General features: G+C 49.9%; 1 protein-coding gene across 1 annotated transcript; it reads right to left on the bottom strand.

Moving 5' to 3' along the window:
- Window positions 1-973: 973 nt before the first annotated feature.
- Window positions 974-18,227, bottom strand: dact2 (dishevelled-binding antagonist of beta-catenin 2). Its single transcript, XM_080199854.1, has 4 exons — window positions 17,970-18,227; window positions 6,472-6,604; window positions 3,654-3,944; window positions 974-2,704 (listed from the first exon to the last, which is right to left on the bottom strand). The coding sequence occupies exons 1-4, from the start codon at window positions 18,225-18,227 to the stop codon at window positions 1,128-1,130; spliced, it is 2,259 nt and encodes a 752-aa protein (XP_080055980.1). The 3' UTR covers window positions 974-1,127.
- Between the last annotated feature and the right edge of the window lie 902 nt (window positions 18,228-19,129).

Here is a 19,129-nt window from a genome sequence, read left to right on the forward strand (position 1 = left end):
AGAGGGCTGCAGAGGTTGGATCATTAAATATGTTCAAGGCTGAGACAGACAGATTTAAAAATCAATAAGGGAACCAAGGGTTATGGAGATAAGGTGGGAACCAGGTTCAATTCTGGTCTCAGGTCACTGTGGAGTTTGCACGTTCTCCCCATGTCTGCGTGGGTTTCCTCCACTTTCCTCCCACGGTCCAAAGATGTGTAGGTTAGATAGATTAACCATGATAAATGTGTGGGGTTACTGGGATAGGGCAGGGGAAGAGGGCCTGGGTAAGATACTCTGTCAAAGAGTCGGTGCAGACTCAATGGGTCAAATCACTCCATCACTGTAGTGATGGAGCTGAGGATTATATCAGATCAGTCATGATCTCATTGAATGGTAGAGCAGACTTGATGGGCCAAATGGCCTGTTTGTCTCCTATATCTTATGGTCCTAGGTTGAATCAGAGATCTCTTGCTATTCCTGATGGCCTCGCACTCTCCTTGTAGCCCTGAGCTTTGGGCAATTCATAGAATCTCTACAATGCAGAAGGAAGCCATTCGGCCCATCGAGTCTACACTGGCCACAATCCCACCCAGGCCCCTATTCCCGTAACCCCACATATTTACCCTGCTAATCCCCTGACACCAGGACCAATTTAACACGGCCAATCAACTTAACCCGCGCATCTTTGAACTGTGGGAGGAAACTGGAAGGAAACCCACATAGACATGAGGAGAACGTGCAAAATCCACACAGGCAGTGACCCAAACCGGGAATCGAACCCGGGTTCCCTGGTGCTGTGATGCTAACCATAGTGTGGACTATGTGTTGAGAGTTTATATCTGCTGCCCTGATGGTGCATCTGAACATTAGCGCAGAAATTCAAAAGCAATGGGATCGACTCTGATTTCACAACTGAATTATTTTTATTCAGGTCACACAATGTCCTTACAGACAAAAAACAGGAACGTTAATGATTCTACACAAAGCTGGGCTCACGTGAGGCAGGACCACTTGCCCTTACACAAGGGTCATTCGCAGTTCACAACCGGAGCTTGTTCTCTTTTTCAGAAGGTAATTTCTTTTGTTTCTCAGGACAATGATGCCCCGCGTGCAGTCCCCATGGGGTTGGCCAAGAGGTCACGCCCCTAAACCAGGGTCATAACCTTTAAAGCTTCGGGTTGGAATCTTCGAATCTTCTTTTTCAGAGCTTTCGATGCCTTGACGCGGCAAATCCTGGCCTCGGAGTGGCGGGTCTGTCGGCCGGAGCCCTGAGGCCAGACCAGGGCCTGGCTGCCCGCTTGGTCCTCGCTCGGGTAGCCCTCGCTCCCGCTCGACTCGCTGCCGCCGAAGCGGTTGGCCGTGTGGTCGCTGCGCTCGTCCCCGCTGCTCTCAGCGACGGTGGAGTGGAAGAGCGAGGCGCACTCGGCCGAGTACTCCGATTGGTCAGACTCGCTGTGGGCACCCGGCCGCCGGAGGGTCCGCCCCCGGCCAAAGCTGGCAGCCCGCGCCGCCCAGTGCCTCCCCGGCCTCTGCCGCTGGCCACCGAAACAGAGGTGGCGGGCGGGCGCCCCGTGGAATATCTCGATGGTCGATTGCCACTGGCGACGTTTGACCTCAGTCCCCTCTTGGCCGGCGGTGGGTGTCGGGAGCCCGCAGGGGACCTGGCTCTGGAACTCTGGGCTGTAACCCACGGGATGAAGGCTGGACTCTGAACAGGAGCGACCCCCCGGAGCTTCAAGGCCTGCGCCGGTGGTTGCCACGGGGCGGTCCTCCTCGGCTGTGGACCTGAAAGCCCCGGCTCCTCGGGTGACCAGTCTCTTGCCGGCCCGCGCCATCTCGCCGCCCCTCCTCTTGATTTTGGCCACTTTGGTCTTGCCACCAGCTGGTAGGATCTGCACCCGGTCCCGGGACTCTGCGGGCACGTACCGCGCGTGTACAAACCCGCCCTTGGGCCTGCCTCTCTCCGTTGTCACCCCTGACCTCTGGTCGGTCCTGCGAGGGGGGTCAGCGCCGGGTGCCTGGCAACCATCGCGGGCGAGGCCTTTGGAATCCGGGGGGCCTGAGTGGGCGACCAGGAGACCGGCAACGGGCAAGTCCTTCACCCCTAGTCTGAACAGGCGACTGCCGCTGGTGACCTTGGGCTCCGGCGCCAACCCATCAGTCACCGCTGGGATGGTGGGGCGGCCATTAGCCTCCTGCAGCCTCAGTCGCACATTCTCTGCAACAAATCCGGCATTTCTGCAGCTGGCACCCTGTCTTTGACCCAACAGCACCTCAGGTTGCCTCCTCGCCGTGATGGCCTCGGTAGAGAGCGAGAGGTCCTTCTCTGGCAGCACAGCTTTGGGGCTCACTTCGAGTTCTGGGCCTGCAGCGGCCTTGTTGACCCAGCAGGGCCGACGTGCGGTTCGCTTGTTCAGGCAGCCCGGCCCGGTGTCGGCTGGGGGGGGCCCGCTTGCTGGGTGAGGTGGCGTGCCGCCCCCCGGGAGGGGGCCGCCGTCCACACCGATGGCCTGCTCGGTCCGGCAGAACAGGGGGCTCTGCAGAGCCACGGCGTGGAGGGGGCTGGGGTAACTGTACACGTCGCTGCTGTTCTTGGAGACCAGGTCACATCGGAACTTCTGATCGGGCGCAGGGAGGTGTAGCTCACTGCTGGCAGGGGCGGGCAGAAGCAGACTCCAGTCTGGGGGCGCTCCCTGCGACGGCGCAAATCTCTCCAAGTCACCTGCGTCACAAGGGGAGAAGAACGGTCTACGTTACAACACCTAGGGAGCCATCGCTCATTGCCCGACTCTTCACTGGCCCCCGTCCCTCCCACACTTCTGGGCATAACCCACCCCCAACCCTCAGTCAGACTCTCTCCCGCACCACCTCCGCCTACACCCAGACAGTCACCGTTCACACACCTTTGGTCTCTTGCCCCTCCGCCCCTGCCAGTCTCCCCGGCTCGCCCCCCCCCCCCCCCCACCCCCAGCCCTGCCCACAGTCAATATCCATCCTTCAACCCCCTGTACAGTTTGTCTCCCCCCCCCCCCAATAACAAACCCCATCTCCTCTTAAAAGTTCATTCATTAGTGTCACAAGTAGGCTCACATTGACGCTGCAATGAAGTTACTGTGAAAACCTCCTAGTCGCCACCCTCCGGTGCCTGTTCGGGTACACCGAGGGAGAATTCAGCACGGCCAGTGCACCCTGACCCGCACATCTTTGGGCTGCGGGAGGAAACCGGAGCGCCCGGAGGAAACCCACGCGGATACGGGGAGAATGTGCAAACTCCACACGGACAGCGACCCAAAGCCGGGAGCCGAACCCAGGTCCCTGGCACCGTGAGGCAGCAGTGCTAACCATTGTGCCACCCTATCCCCACGCCCCCCCACCTCGCCAGTCTCACCACCCCCCCCCCCCCACAGTTGGTCTCCCCTCTCCAATAACAACCCCCATCTCCTCCCTCTCACCCCATTAACAGTTGGTTACCCCTCGACCTCCCCTCCACTGTTGGTCTCTTCTTGTGTGTGCACCTTGGTCTGTTCCCCAACTCCCCCCGATAGCCAGCTCTCCCCCCCCCCCCCCCCCCCCCCAAACCCCCTATCCCACTGCCCTGCCAGTCGGGTCTACCTGCCCCCCCACCCCTCTGGGCCGTTTTGCCTGTTTTAAGGAAGATTTTCCCAGGTTACCTGTGGAGACTGGTCTTTGCCTGGGGCTGGCGAGCCTGCCGAGGTGGGAGACCAGCACCGGCTCGGTGGTGGTTTTGATGCCTTTCCCCGGGCCCCGCTGCTTGAAAGCCGCCGACTGCACGGTGACCTCGTCGGCAGAGCGGGGCCTGTCCTCTGACCTGCTGCCCTTGGTCTCGGCTGTTTGGCTGCTGGACCGCAGGCTGCCCTGGGAGGACGAGTTACACTCACTGTACATGGAGGCACAGGAGTTAGACAAGGAACAGGAGCCTCCGTCACTGAGCTCATAGAACCCTGTGGGTTAGAAACAGGTTACAGTCAGACAACAAGGTACGGAAAGGCCACAGGAAGCAAAAACACTGCAGATTAGCAAAGAGCTGGGAGAGGAACATTGGAATTGGGAGCAGGAGGAGGCAAATCCAGCCCTCTATACTTTCGATGCTGCAGATACTCAGAAGATCAGGCAGCGATTGCTGGGAGAGGGTGAACGCTTCAGTTAACGACCCGTTAACCCAGAAAAGCGCAAGGAATAAGATTGGGAGTAGATCACAGGGCTCCACCACTTACTACGATCGGGACCAGTCTCGGGCTTCAACTCTATTTTCCCGAGACTCCAAAAATCTGCCTATCCCGGTCTTAAATATACTCAACAACGGGGGCTCCCACAACCCCGCCCAAGGTCACAAGGGGTTCGCGAGCAAAGCCCAATCCATTACTCAAACCAGCCTCCCATCCACTGACTCTGTCTACACTTCCCGCTGCCTTGGCAAAGCAGCCAGCAACAATTAAGGACCCCACGCGCCCCGGACATCCTCTCTCCCACCGGGAAAAAGATACGGAAGTCTGAGATCACGTATCAACCGACTCAAGAGCAGCTTCTTCCCTGCTGCTGTCAGACTTTTGAATGGACCTACCTCGCACTAAGCTGATCTTTCTCCACATCCTAGCTATGACTGTAACACTACACTCTGCACTCTCTCCTTTCCTCCTCTATGAACGGTATGCTTTGTCTGTATAGTGTACAAGAAACAATGCCTTTCACTGGATGTTAATACATGTGACAATAATAAATCAAATCAAATTAACAGCGTGAAGCATCAGGGGCAAGACTTAAAACAGGAACAGCTCTTGAGCTGCACTGCATGTTACTAATAACATGGTTGAATTCACGGGCAGCAGACGGACACACAGCCGAGCTGACTGATCCAAACCGGAACCTATGGGATAGACTGGGAGATGCTACTGTCCAAGTATAGTGGGAAGAGGAACCTGATACAAGTTCACTAAGCACCCCATGCCATTAGTTTGCACTGCGCTGATGCCTGGCACACATTATGCTGTTGTGTTACTTATTCAGCTAAAGCAGCTTGGTCTGGGAAAGGCATCGATTCATGTGAAAAGACGCCTGGTGTGTACTGCGCTGACGTACACTGTAGTGACGTACTGGTGTGTACGTCAGCGCAGCAGGATCTGGCAGCAATGAAGCAGAATTGGAAACCCAATTTAATCCACAGGATGAATCATAGAATCCCTACAGTGCAGAAGGAGGCCATTCAGCCCATTGAGTCCGCACCGACCCACAATCCCAACCAGACCCTATCCTCATAACCCCATGCATTTACCCGAGCTATTCCCCCCGAGCCATGGCCAATCCACCTAACCAGCACGTCTTTGGACACTGAGGGAGAATTTAGTACGGCCAATGCACCCTAACCAGCGTGGAGACATGGGGAGAATATGCAAACTCCCCACAAACAGTGATCCAAGCTGGGAATTTAACACGGATCCCTGGCTCCGTGAGGCAGCAATACTAACCACTGTGCCACCGTGCTGTCCAACCTGAAGTTATATTTTATTAACAGCACACAAGCAGGCCATTCAGCCCAACTAATGTGTGCTGGTAACTACTTACACAAACCTCCCCTCACCCTTACACAATAGCCATCTTTAACCTTACATACAGATTTAGCTCCCCATGAGTTCACCTGTGTTTTGTATTTATTCTTCCATGGGCTGTAGCAAGGCTAGAATTCATCGTCCATCACTAACTGGCCCAGGGTTGCTTGGCCATTTCAGAGCGCAGTTAAGATTCAACTGCATCGATGTAGGCCAGACCGGGTAAGGACGGCAGATTTCCTTCCGTAAAGGACATTAGTGAACCCGATAGGTTTTACGACAATTGATTACAGTTGTCATTACTAAGGCGAGCTTTATAATCCCAGATTAATCAATCAAAATCAAACCCCACCAGCTTCCATGGTGGGATTGAAACCTGTGACCCCCACAGCATTAGCCTGGACCTCTGGATTGCTAGTCTAGTGATATTACCACTACACTGTTAAAAGAAAGAAGGTGGATAGAAAAGTGGAAGGGTTTAAGGAGAGAATTCTTGAAAATAGAGCCCAGGTACAAGAGGGCTTTCCAGAATTCTTTATTAGATTTTGTTAGTATCTGTCTTATAGTGTGTGTGTGTGTGTGTGTGTGTGTGTGTGTGTGTGTGTGTGTGTGTGTCTGTCCACCACCACCAGCCCACATTATCCACCTCCCTACATCCACCCATCAAAGCCCTTTCATAAACGTTACAGTCAGAACGTAACTAGTTAATTCATGGATAATGTCAGGTTTCTAAAGCCAAGGCAGCTAAATGAAGTTTAAGATACAGATCAGCCATGAGCTTCAATGGGCTGAATGGCCTCCCACTCTTCCTGCAGACATGCACACTGGTGCGGTCTGTCCCACCCTCTAAGACAGCTGGGTAAATGCCGCTAAGTGCAGGGGTATGGGTATTAAGAGCGCAGAGCTCCTGCCCGCCGGACCTTACCTGAGCTGGGTCTGCTGTCGCTCTCCAGTTGTTCGGTGGAAGCTTTGTTAACATCGAGTTTGAGCTCACTGATCTGCCGGTCCAAATGCTGCAGGTGAAGTTTCAGCCCCGCATCCTGCTTTCTGAGATGTGACTGACAAACAAATATAGAGGCTTTTACTCAAAAACACACACACACACACAAGAACAATCCCACACTCAATTATTAAAAACAATTGATTTGTAATATTCAGATAAGAACCATAAGACATAGGAACAGAATTAGGCCATTCGGCCCATCGACTCTGCTCTGCCATTCAATCATGGCTGATATTTTTCTCACCCACATTCTCCTGCCTTTTCCCCATAAAATAGACTGGGTCTGTACTCGTTGGAGTTTAGAAGGATGAGGGGGGATCTTATTGAGACATATAAGATAATGAAGGGGATGGATAGGGTAGAGGTAGAGAGATTCTTCCCGCTTAGAAAGGACAGCAGGACTAGAGGGCACAGCCTCAAGATAAAGGGGGGGCGGTTTAGAACGGAGTTGAGGAGGAACTTCTTCACTCAAAGGGTGGTGAATCTCTGGAATTCTCTGCCCGTTGAAGTGGTGGAGGCTACCTCGCTGAATATATGTAAGTCACGGGTAGATAGGTTTCTGATAGACAAGGGAATTAAGGGTTATGGGGAGAAAGCGGGAAAGTGGAACTGATCCACTTCAGATCAGCCATGATCTTATTGAATGGCGGGGCAAGCTCAAGGGGCTAGATGGCCTACTCCTGCTCCTATTTCTTATGTTCTTATAACTCAAGAACCTATCTCTCTCTGTCTTAAAGACACTCAGTGACCTGGCCTCCACATCCTTCTGCAATAAAGAGTCCCACAGATTCACCACTCTCTGGCTGAAGAAATTCCTCCTCTTCTCTCTTTTAAAGGGTTGTCCCTTTAGCCTGAGGTTGTGCCCTCTAGTTCTAGATGGGAAGGTTACACAGATCGATTACAGCTATTTTGCATATAATGCCGGCAGAATCTCTACAGTGCATGAGGCCATTCAGCCCATTGACTCCTAACCAACTCTCTGACAGAGTATCTTATCCAGGCCCTCTCCACCACCCTATCCGTCACCCCGCACATTTACCATCCAGCCTACACGCCTTAAAGTAACAGTAAAGTTTATTTATTAGTCACAAGTAGGCTTACATTAACACTGCAATGAAGTTTCTGTGAAAGTCCCTAGTCACCACACTCCAGTGCCTGTTTGGGTACACTGAGGGAGGACTTAGCACGGCCAATGCATCTCACCAGTCTTTTGGACTGTGGAGGGAAACTGCAGCACCCAGAGGAAACCCAGGCAGACATGGGGAGAATGTGCAGGCTCCACACAGACAGTGACCCAAGCCGGGAATTGAACCTGGATCCCTGGCACTGTGCTAACCACTGTGCCAACCCTTTGAACACGGTGGAGAAATTTACCATGGCCAATGCACCCTAACCCGCACATCTTTATACCCTGCACAATACGGATGCAGCTCAGGAGGGGTCCCCAACATCGAAGGTGTGCGTTGTACATAACTCGTAATAAAACATGCGAATACGCAGCAGCGTATCAGAGCGCCACACACGGGATTGAAAGAAACTGATTTGCTTTTCATTTTCAAATTTGAGCTGTTAACAAAATGCACTTTCACAAACTTTCTTCACAACATAATTTCACCCAAAAAAAAACAAAGAGGAAAGCAAGGGTTCACCCTGAGATGCCCCACTTAATGCGAGGTAGGTCCATTCAAAAGTCTGACAGCAGCAGGGAAGAAGCTGTTCTTGAGTCAGTTGGTACGTGACCTCAGACTTTTGTATCTTTCCCCGATGGAAGAAGTGGAAGAGAGAATGTCAGGGATGCATGGGGTCTTTAATTCTGCTGGTTTATTTTCTGAGGCAGTAGGAAGTGTAGACAGAGTCAATGGATGGGAGGCTGGTTTGAGTGATGGATTGGGCTACATTCACGACTTTTTCTCAGTAACTAGTCTCAGTAATGGTGACCATGAAAGCTAATACCGTAAAAACTCACTAAGGTTCCGTACAACAGAGGGAAATCTGCAATCCTTACCTACAAAGGCAGTGGTTAGCACTGCTCCCTCACAGCACCAGGGACCCAGGTTCAATTTTGGCCTTGGGTCACTATCTGAGTGGAATTTCTTCCCATGTCTGTGTGGGTTTCCTCCGGGCGCTCCGGTTTCCTCCCACGGTCCAAAGATGTGCAGGTTAGAATGATTGGCCATGCAAAATAGTCCCTTAGTGTCAGGGAGATTAGCTCGGGTAAATATATGGGGTTACGGAAATAGGGCCTGGGTGGGATTGTGGATGGTACAGACTCATAGAACATTACAGCGCAGTACAGGCCCTTCGGCCCTCGATGTTGCGCTGACCAGTGGAACCAATCTAATGACCCTTTAACCTAAACTATTCCAATGTTATCCATATGCCTATCCACTGACCATTTGAACGCCCTTAAAGTTGGCGAGTCCTCAACTGCTGCAGGCAGGGCATTCCACGCCCTTACTACCCTCTGAGTAAAGACTCGATGGGCTGAATGGCCTCTTTCTGCACTGTAGGAATTCTACGATTCTAAATCCACAGCAAAGTGGTTGACTCTTAACTGCGCTCTGAAACTGCCAATCGAGCCACTCAGTTCAAGGGTAATTAGCGATGGGCAACAGATACCAGCTTTGTCAGAGATGCCTACAGCCCACGAAAGAGTTTTTAAAGATACTTTCCAGCCACAGATTGTTGTCTGATCCTTCCCAATACAGACGGGAGAACATGTTTACCAGCCAATTGTTCACAAGTTTATTGTTTAAAAGCGATAATCTATGTATCATTGCTGAAATGAGAAGGAAAATAGATAAAGTTACTTCCAAGAATGCCGTGAGTCTGAAGTGATTTATATCTGATGTGGCTGTTTGCAGTTTCGAAATGACCCCCAGCCACATGGAGAATTGACTAATGTGGAGCCTAAGCTTCTTGAAGTCTAGACTTTCTTGATTGGTGTCAGCGGGTCACAAAACAGTCCTGAAGATATACCGCAGTCATTGATAATTCAGAACATCGTAAAGATCTCATTTCAGTCATTTCAGGAAAAACAAAGGCATTAATCGTGATTATGCGATGCTAGTATTGGGTTTCCTATAATTGTAGCTTTGAAAATGTCCCTGCAGAGAGAGAGAGAGGGAGTGTGCATGGGTGAGAGAGAGAGGGAGTGTGCATGGGTGAGAGAGAGAGAGAGAGAGGGGGAGGGAGTGTGCATGGGTGAGAGAGAGAGAGTGTGCATGGGTGAGAGAGAGAGGGGGAGGGAGTGTGCATGGGTGAGAGAGAGAGTGTGCATGGGTGAGAGAGAGAGGGAGGGAGTGTGCATGGGTGAGAGAGAGAGAGTGTGCATGGGTGAGAGAGAGAGGGAGGGAGTGTACATGGGTGAGAGAGAGAGTGTGCATGGGTGAGAGAGAGAGAGAGAGAGGGAGGGAGTGTGCATGGGTGAGAGAGAGAGAGTGTGCATGGGTGAGAGAGAGGGGGGAGGGAGTGTGCATGGGTGAGAGAGAGAGTGTGCATGGGTGAGAGAGAGAGAGAGAGAGGGAGGGAGTGTGCATGGGTGAGAGAGAGAGAGAGAGGGAGGGAGTGTGCATGGGTGAGAGAGAGAGTGTGCATGGGTGAGAGAGAGAGAGAGTGTGCATGGGTGAGAGAGAGAGAGAGAGAGAGGGAGGGAGTGTACATGGGTGAGAGAGAGAGGGGGGAGGGAGTGTGCATGGGTGAGAGAGAGAGTGTGCATGGGTGAGAGAGAGAGAGAGAGAGGGAGGGAGTGTGCATGGGTGAGAGAGAGAGAGTGTGCATGGGTGAGAGAGAGAGAGAGAGAGAGGGAGGGAGTGTGCATGGGTGAGAGAGAGAGAGTGTGCATGGGTGAGAGAGAGAGGGGGAGGGAGTGTGCATGGGTGAGAGAGAGAGAGGGAGTGTGCATAGGTGAGAGAGAGAGAGAGAGTGTGCATAGGTGAGAGAGAGAGAGAGAGGGAGGGAGTGTGCATGGGTGAGAGAGAGAGGGGGGAGGGAGTGTGCATGGGTGAGAGAGAGAGGGGGGAGGGAGTGTGCATGGGTGAGAGAGAGAGGGGGGAGGGAGGGTGCATGGGTGAGAGAGAGAGGGGGGAGGAGTGTGCATGGGTGAGAGAGAGAGGGGGGAGGGAGTGTGCATGGGTGAGAGAGAGAGGGGGGAGGGAGGGTGCATGGGTGAGAGAGAGAGGGGGGAGGGAGTGTGCATGGGTGAGAGAGAGAGGGGGGAGGGAGTGTGTATGGGTGAGAGAGAGGGGGGGGGAGGGAGTGTGCATGGGTGAGAGAGAGAGGGGGGAGGGAGTGTGCAAGGGTGAGAGAGAGAGGGGGAGGTGAGAGAGAAGCAGACAGTCAAAAACCTGGCGAGGAAGATGAGAGTAAAATGTAATTTGTCTGCATGACTTACGACCCTGTCACGCTCCAGGTATTGCCAGGAACAAGGCATGATTTCACACAGGAGAGACCATTCGGCCCACTGTTCCTGTGCTGCTTCTTTGAAAGAACTTTCTAATCAGCCCCACTTTCCATCTCTTTCTCTGTAAATTTACTTTGGTCAAATATATATGTAATTCCCTTTAAAAATTACAATGGGATCTGTTTCCACCACCCTGCCTGATATCACATTCCCGATCGCAACAACTCATATTCAGAATAAATCTCATATCCATTCCCTCTGGCTCTTTTACCAGCTCCTTAAATCTGAATCCTCTGGTGACCAGCCCTCCTGCCAACGGAAACAGTTCCTCCTTATCTAGCTCGAGAATTCTGAAACCCTTCTATTAAGTTGTCTTTTTAACCGGCTCTGAGCTAAGGAGGATAATGAGGCACTAATGCCACACTTCACTCAGGCGTACAGCTCCCCCTGCTTGCTCGCTTGGGTTGGCACTGTGCCCACACAAGCCCAGAGACTCCAATCTCTGTCCCAGCTGTCGTGAAGGAAGCTGATTTATGCCCCCATGTGAGTGGGGTACAATGCCCGACTTCAGTCTCCAAGGCTGGGGGTGTGGGGGGCCACGAGGAAGCGTCACAGCTGACTGCCACTTGGCAACACCCCTTTGCTAACCAGCACCCAAGCATCAGGCAAGGAACATAAAAGCAGAAGGAGGCCATTCGGCTCTTTGGGGCTACTCCACCAATCATGGCTGATTATCCAACTCAATAGCCTAATACTGTTTTATCCCCATATCCTTTGATCCCATTTGCCCCAAGTGCTATATCTAGTCACCTCTTGAATACATTCAATGTTTTGGCATCAACTACCCCTTGTATAATGAATTCCACAGGCTCACCACTCTTTGGATGTCTCCTCATCTCCATTCTAAATGGTCTACCCTGAATTCTCAGACTGTGACATCTGGTTCTGGACTCCCCCACCATTGGGAACATCCTCCCTGTCCAGTGCTATTAGAATTTTAAGTCTCTATGAGATCCCCCCCCTCAATTAGGCTCAGCTACGATGCCTTCCACAGTGTAGCAGCCCTCTCACTCCAGTCTTGGTACCCAGGTCCTGTACTACACACGGGAGAGGAATGTACAGAATGGTCTAACATTGTCAGAGGATGAAATAGGTGGGAATGAAGAGTTGAGCTTTCAATCAAATCAGCCATGACCTTATTGAATGGCAGAGCAGGCTCGAGCGGCCTAGTCCTAATTGGTATGAGCGCATGAGGTAAAATCGAGGGAGGAAAGTTGGCAGATGTGAAAGATTGAGCCAAAATTCGAGACAGCCCCATGAAACGTGATCCTTCCTTCCAATCGCTTGGTGGAACTTCTTCACTCAAAGGGTGGTGAATCTCTGGAATTCTCTGCCCGTTGAAGTGGTGGAGGCTGCCTCGCTAAATATTTTTAAGAAGCAGGTTGATGGGTTCTTGATAAGAGAGGGGATTAAGGGTTATGGGGAGAGGGCGGGAAAGTGGAACTGAGCCACGACAGATCAGCCATGATCTTATTGAATGGCGGGGCAGGCTCGAAGGGCTAGATGGCCTACTCCTGCTCCTATTTCTTATGTTCTTATGTTCTTATGTGTCAACAACAGTCCTTGGTTGAAGTAAAAAGCCTCAAAGGCTCCATTGCAAAGTAAGAAGTCTCACAACACCAGGTCAAAGTCCAACCAGTTTATTTGATAGTGTTTACCTGGTGTTGTGAGACTTCTTACTGTGTTTACCCCAGTCCAACGCCAGCATCTCCGCATCATCACTCCATTGCAAAGGGCAGGGGAGCTGTCCTTCGTATCGTGGCCAATCAGCAGCCAGCATCTTTGAAGGGTCACCTGATCACATTCTCAGTTGCTGCCCTCCAATTGGCTGCCGTGGTTCCTGACATCACAGCGGTGACCACACTTCAGAGCAGCTCATTGGCTGCAAAGTGACTCAGGAATTTGCCACAGAAATGCCATATTGTGTGTGTGTTTTTAAAGCTATCTCTGGCAGAAAGTGTGAGAAAGAAAAGCCAAGGCTGGGATTGCTCAGCTGATACCCCCCGAACGTCAACTCTTAAAGTCTTGAATTTATATAGCACCTTTCATTACCACTGGACAGCTCAAAGCACTTTACAGCCAATGAAATGCTTGACGTGTAGCCAATGCTATAATGTGGCAACACCAATTTGTGCACAGCAAGCTCCCACAAACAGAAGAGGTGATAACCATCAGATGATCTGTTTTTGCAACTTTGATGGAGGTATAAACATTGATAAGGAGAGCTCTCCTGCTCTTCTTTGAAATCTTAGAACCATTGAATCCTACAGAAGGAGGCCATTTGGCCCATCGAGTCTGCACCGACCACAATCTCACCCAGGCCCTATCCCCATGAACCCATACATTTACCTTGGCTAGTCCTTCTGACACCGAGGGGCAATTTAGCATGGTCAATCCACTCAACCCACACATCTTTGGACTGTGGGAGGAAACCGGAGCGCCCGGAGGAAACCCACATGGGGAGAATGTGCAGACTCCACACAGATAGTGAACCAAGACGGAAATTGAACCTGGGTCCCTGGTGAATCTCTGGAATTCTCTGCCCGTTGAAGTGGTGGAGGCTGCCTCGTTAAATATTTTTAAGACACGGGTTGATGGGTTTTTGATAAGAGAGGGGATTAAGGGTTATGGGGAGAGGGCGGGAATGTGGAACTGAGCCACGACAGATCAGCCATGATCTTATTGAATGGCGGGGCAGGCTCGAAGGGCTGGATGGCCTACTCCTGCTCCTATTTCTTATGCTCTTATGTCTGTGGCAGCAGTGCTACCACTGTGCCACCAGGAACCCGGGGCACTGGGATTTCTTCACCCACCCAAGGGAGAAGACAAGGTCTCAATTCAATGTTTGAAACAAAAGATCGCGCCTCCGACAATGCAGCACTCCCTCAGTCCCGCACTGGAGTGGCAGCCTTGACTTTTTTGTGTTCGAAGGGCTGTGGAGGGGCTTGGAACCTCGAGACACAGACGTGAGAGTGCTCGACTCCAATAAACTACCCCGAGGGATTCAGGCTCATGGCAAAACAGCAGAAAAAAAATCCCGTCGGAAAGTGTCATGAAAGAGAAACAAAAGGGGAAATGATACCTTGCAAGAAGCAAGTCGTGCCAAACTATGAATGAATAGGTGGAAACGCACAATTATCAACCTCATAGCTTTTTAATCAGAAAGACTGAACTGAGGAGGACGTTTGTCTTAAAGTCAATTGTTCCCAGTCTGCCTCTAATTCACAGGTACGCCTGCTATTTACACAGTCACTCCCTCCTCCTCAATGCCCCATTCTTCTCCCAGAGGATTTCTCTCTTTGTTTGAGTTCCTAAACATTTTTTATCTTATCGGATTTTTTTTGTCTAGCGCTCAGTGAATAGCCCCCAGGTGCTTCTCAAGTCTTACCCAGTTTATTTGGTCACATTACGCCAAGCTAACCGTGTTGGAGGTGAGGGGTCAAACCAAGGCCCTGTCTGCTGGCTCAGGTGAGCTATAAGGAGAGGCTGGACAAACTAGGGTTTTTTTTCTCTGGAGCTGCAGAAACTGAGGGGAGACCTGATAGAAGTCTATAAAATTATGAGGTATAGGTAGGGTTGACAGTCAGAATCTTTCCCCCAGAGTTGAAATGGCAAATACCTGGGGGCCATGCCAAAGGCAAGTTTTTTTTTTTACACAGAGTGTGGTAACTGTCTGGAATACACTGCCAGGGGTCATGGTGGAGGCAAATACTATTAGGGGCATTTAAGGGGCTTTAAGATAGAATCCCTACAGTACAGAAGGAGGTCATTCGACCCACCGAGTCTGTATCAACAGCAATCCCACCTAGGCCCTATCCCTGTATATTTACCCTATTAATCCCCCGACACTAAGGAGCAATTCAGCACGGCCAATCCACCTAACCTGTACATCTTTGGACTGTGGGAGGAAACCGGAGCACCCGGAGGAAACTCACGCAGACATGGGGAGAATGTGCAAACTCCACACAGGCAGACATCCGAGTCCAGAATTGAACCCTGGTCCCTGGCGCTGTGAGGCAGCAGTGCTACCCACTGTGCCACTTGAACATGCAAGGAATAGAGGGATATGGACCAAGGGCAGATAGAAGGGATGAGTTTAAATTGGTGTCAAGTTCGGCACATTGTGGGCAAAGGGCCTGTTCCTGTGCTGTACTGTTCTATGTTCTATGCGAACACTTCACCATGTTGATGGACAGCAGGGGAGAGCTATCCCCGGTATCTAGGTTAATATTTATCCACTACTATCACAAATTCAGATTATCTAATCATTATTATCACATTGCTGCTTTATGGGATTTTGCTGTTCAGAAACAGGCTGTCATTTTTTTCTACAACAAAAACAGAAAATGCTGGAAAATCTCAGCAGGGTTTGACAGCCTCCGGGAGAGAAAACAGAGCCAAAGAAAAGTCATCCAGAATCGAAGCCCTATTCTCTCCCCACAGATACTGTCAGGCCTGCTGAGATTTTACAGCATTTTCTGTTTTGTTTCAGATTCCAGCAACTGCAGTAATTTGCTTTTATATCACAGGCAAATAGGCGCCATAGTGTGACAAATAGGGGACTTTCACAGTAACTTAATTGCAGTGTTAATGTAAGCCTAGAATCATAGAATCCTTACTGTGCAGAAGGAGGCCATTCAGCCCATCAGATCTTTCCAAAAGAGCACCTTTCCTAGACCCTATCCCTGTAATCCCACATATTTATCCCACTAATCTCCCTAACCTACACATCTTGGGATGCTAAGGGACAATTTAGCAATATTGCCACATTTTCTACTTTACAACAATGGCTATGCCCATTGGTTGGAAAGAACTTCTTGGGGGGGCGGGGGGGTCTTTCGGGTCAAACCAAGTAAACAAACTTAAATTACATTTGGACAAAGAAAAAGGGGGCAGCTCCCCAAAAGGAGGGGGAACGGCCCGAACAGAAACAAAAAGTACAAAGGAAACTTAAGACACGTCAAATCAAAATGTGATTGTCGGGGTCTATAACACACCTCAGCCCCTGCGGTGCCCAACGGGCGTTGCTTGAGGGGTGCTAAACAAATGCAAGGTTATCTTTTCACAAGCAGATAACCTGAACTATGTAGAAACTACTGGATTTTTGATTTGATTTGTTATTGTCACATGTACTGGGATACTTTTCACTGTATTGTTTCTTGCACACTCTACAAACAAAGCATACTATTCATAGAGAAGGCGAGGAGAGAGTGCAGAATGTAGTTTTACAGTTACAGTTTAAAGTTTTTTTAAAAAAATATTTATTGCTGTCACAAGTAGGCTTACATTAACACTGCAATGAAGTTACTGAGAATCCCCTAGTTACCACACTCTGGTGCCTGTTTGAGTACACTGAAGAATTTAGCATGGCCAATGCACCTAACCAGCACCTCTTTCAGACTGTGGAAGGAAACACAGAGCACCCAGAGGAAACCCACACAGACACGGGACGAACATGCAAACCCCACACAGACAGTGACCCACGCCGGGAATCGAACCCAGGTCCCTGGCGCTGTGAGGCAGCAGCGCTAACTACCGTGCCACTAGTTATAGTTGGGACGCAGAGAAAGATCAGTTCAATATACATTTAGCGTTTGACTGGGGGCAGCTGGTGGAATAGGTTGGATGATCCCCTTGCTGGAGGCGGGATTGAGTGGGGGTTGGGGGTAGACAGGGGAGGTTAGCGAGGAATACACATCTGCATTGAATAAGAATGAGGCAACTCGCCTCCGGAAGCCCAGAGAGAGAGAGAGAGAAAGCCGGGGATGTGATCTGGGAGAAGAGGGATCTGCCTATTTTTCACACTCAAATTAACGAGCTGTTGATGCTCTAAGTGTGGGCACAGCATTTGGATCAATGCAATATTTGTCAGCTTGATGTGTATCCCACTGGATGTAGATTGAGACATGGAACTGCCCGCTAATTCACCCACTCAGGACACAAGCTGTTCAACCAAGTGGGGGGGAGGGAACCACCGAGGGGGGGTTTTACCGCACATCTTTCACAAATTAACCCAGGAATTTCTTCTAAGGAAAACTATGAATGTTTTAGTTAGATTTAAATGAAACTTATGATCTTTCAAAATAGAAATAAACAGGGCATTAACTATCCGCTAGTGTGGCGTTTAAGAAGGTTTTCTCCTTAATGTTTGATACAATTCTGAGTTTTAACTCTTCCGTGTAATCCTCATCAAGAGTTAACTTTACATTCATGTAAAACCCTTATCTATATGGATGGATGGATACCATTATAGTTAACCCCAAAATATATTCCGATAATTTTGAATTAAGTATCACCCTCACATTTACATATCAGTTTATATTTCAAACTTAAATATACTTACACAATACTAGCCACATAAAGGGGATTTTCACCGTAACTTTATTGCAGTGTTAATGTAAGCCGACTTGTGACAATAATAAACTTTAAAATACTAATATATCTGTAGAATTCTTAACTTAGAGAATGCTGAAATGTATTTAAATATACATTGTGTATGTAGATTTCTCTCATATACACATGTATATTTATACATATCCTTTAAAAAAATCTTATTCTGAAATATCCCTCTTGTGATCGTTAGAAATCCCATTTAAAGTAAAGTTTATTTATTAGTGTCACAAGTAGGCTTACATCAGCACTGATTACTGTGAAAATCCTCAGATGCATTGACCGCAATTCTTGGGGTTTATTAATGGAAAATACAAATATTTAAGGAAATGTTAGGGTGGTTTCATTAATTCTAGTTAAGCAGTAACTCTCCAATATCTCTTTTTTTTTGATTCGTTATAAAATTGTTGATTTCTTCCCAGTTTGAAACAAGCAAAGTGAAATCAAAGCAACGTGGGGTTTAGAAATGAGACATTGTTATCATAAAACAACAGCTGTTAGAGATGTTTCTGGGCAGTGGGTTGGAAGTGGGGGGGGGGGGGGATTCACAAATATAAATTCCTCTTACCAGTTGCTCTTTCAGGGCACTCAGAGTGGCTTCTAACCTCTCCTCCTCCGTGCAGCTCCGCCTGTCCCCCTCCTCCCTGCCGGCCTTCGCTCTGGGGGGCTCCGGCTGTAGCGCTCTCCGCACCAGCTCCCCCTGCCTCTCCTTCAGCAGCTCCAGCTCCTGCAGCCCGGCCAGGGCTGCCTGCAGCCTCTCGCCCGCCCGGCAGCGGTCAAAGACGGTGAAAGGGGCAGGGACGGCTCGGTGTCTCCGGTTCAACATGTTGCAGAGTTCCCTGAGCTTGACCGGGAGGGTGGGAATTCCTCCCTCCCTCTCCCACCTTTAACTTTGGAAGGTGCAATGTGGCCAGAGAACTGGTTCCCCTCTTTTACACACACACACACACAGAGAAGGAGCAAACTCAGTAGGCACAAGAGACAGTAACCACTTATCACCTTCACTCCAAACTGCTTGCTCGCAAACTGAGTCCCAACCCACCTGCTCACTGCAGTTTCTATAATTCCCCTCCCTTCCCCCCACTCTCGTAAAATTATAAACCAGCCTTTAATTGGTGAGGTGGCTAGATGTACACCCTCATCGTCATCAGCTTCTGGGACGTGCCCACTCACTTCACAAACCTCACTGCTTCTTAAGATGTAGCCACTTCAATGTGTATCCCTTTTGCTTCAGACACTTGACAGGGATACTGGGAGGATGTTCCCCCTCGTGGGGGAATCCGGAACTGGGGAGGGGAGGGGACACAGCTTCAAAACAGAGAGTCTCCCATTTAATTTGAATTTGGTTTATTACTGTCGCATGTGTTGGCACACAGCGAAAAGTATTATTGCCCACTGGCTACACAGGCAGTAAGAAGTCTCACAACACCAGGTTAAAGTCCAGAGAGTTTATTGGATAGTAATCCCACAAGCTTTCGGAAACAGTGTCCCTTCGTCAGAGAAGGGCATATAAAGTCACACACAGTTTACAGAACACTGATTAGAATGCAAATCTTTACAGCTAACCTGCTATTCTTATCAGTTTTCTGTAAACTGTGTGTGATTTTATATGCCCTTCTCTGATCAGAACCTTCCACACACCTGATTAAGGAACAGCGTTTCCAAAAGTTTGTGGGATTACTATCGGGCGGCACAGTAGCACAGTGATTAGCACTGCTGCTTCACAGC

This window comes from Carcharhinus amblyrhynchos, chromosome 12 (assembly GCF_965287045.1).
Source record: "Carcharhinus amblyrhynchos chromosome 12, sCarAmb.v2.hapA, whole genome shotgun sequence".
NCBI lineage: Eukaryota > Metazoa > Chordata > Chondrichthyes > Carcharhiniformes > Carcharhinidae > Carcharhinus > Carcharhinus amblyrhynchos.

Excerpts from the sequence above, each read along its gene's own strand:
- dact2 (XM_080199854.1), bottom strand. The coding sequence starts at position 18,227 with ATGTTGAACCGGAGACACCGAGCCGTCCCTGCCCCTTTCACCGTCTTT. Across the intron at positions 6,605-17,969 it reads GTGCCCTGAAAGAGCAACTG|TCACATCTCAGAAAGCAGGA; the intron begins GTAAGAGGAATT and ends TTTGTTTGTCAG. Across the intron at positions 3,945-6,471 it reads CGACAGCAGACCCAGCTCAG|GGTTCTATGAGCTCAGTGAC; the intron begins GTAAGGTCCGGC and ends TCTAACCCACAG.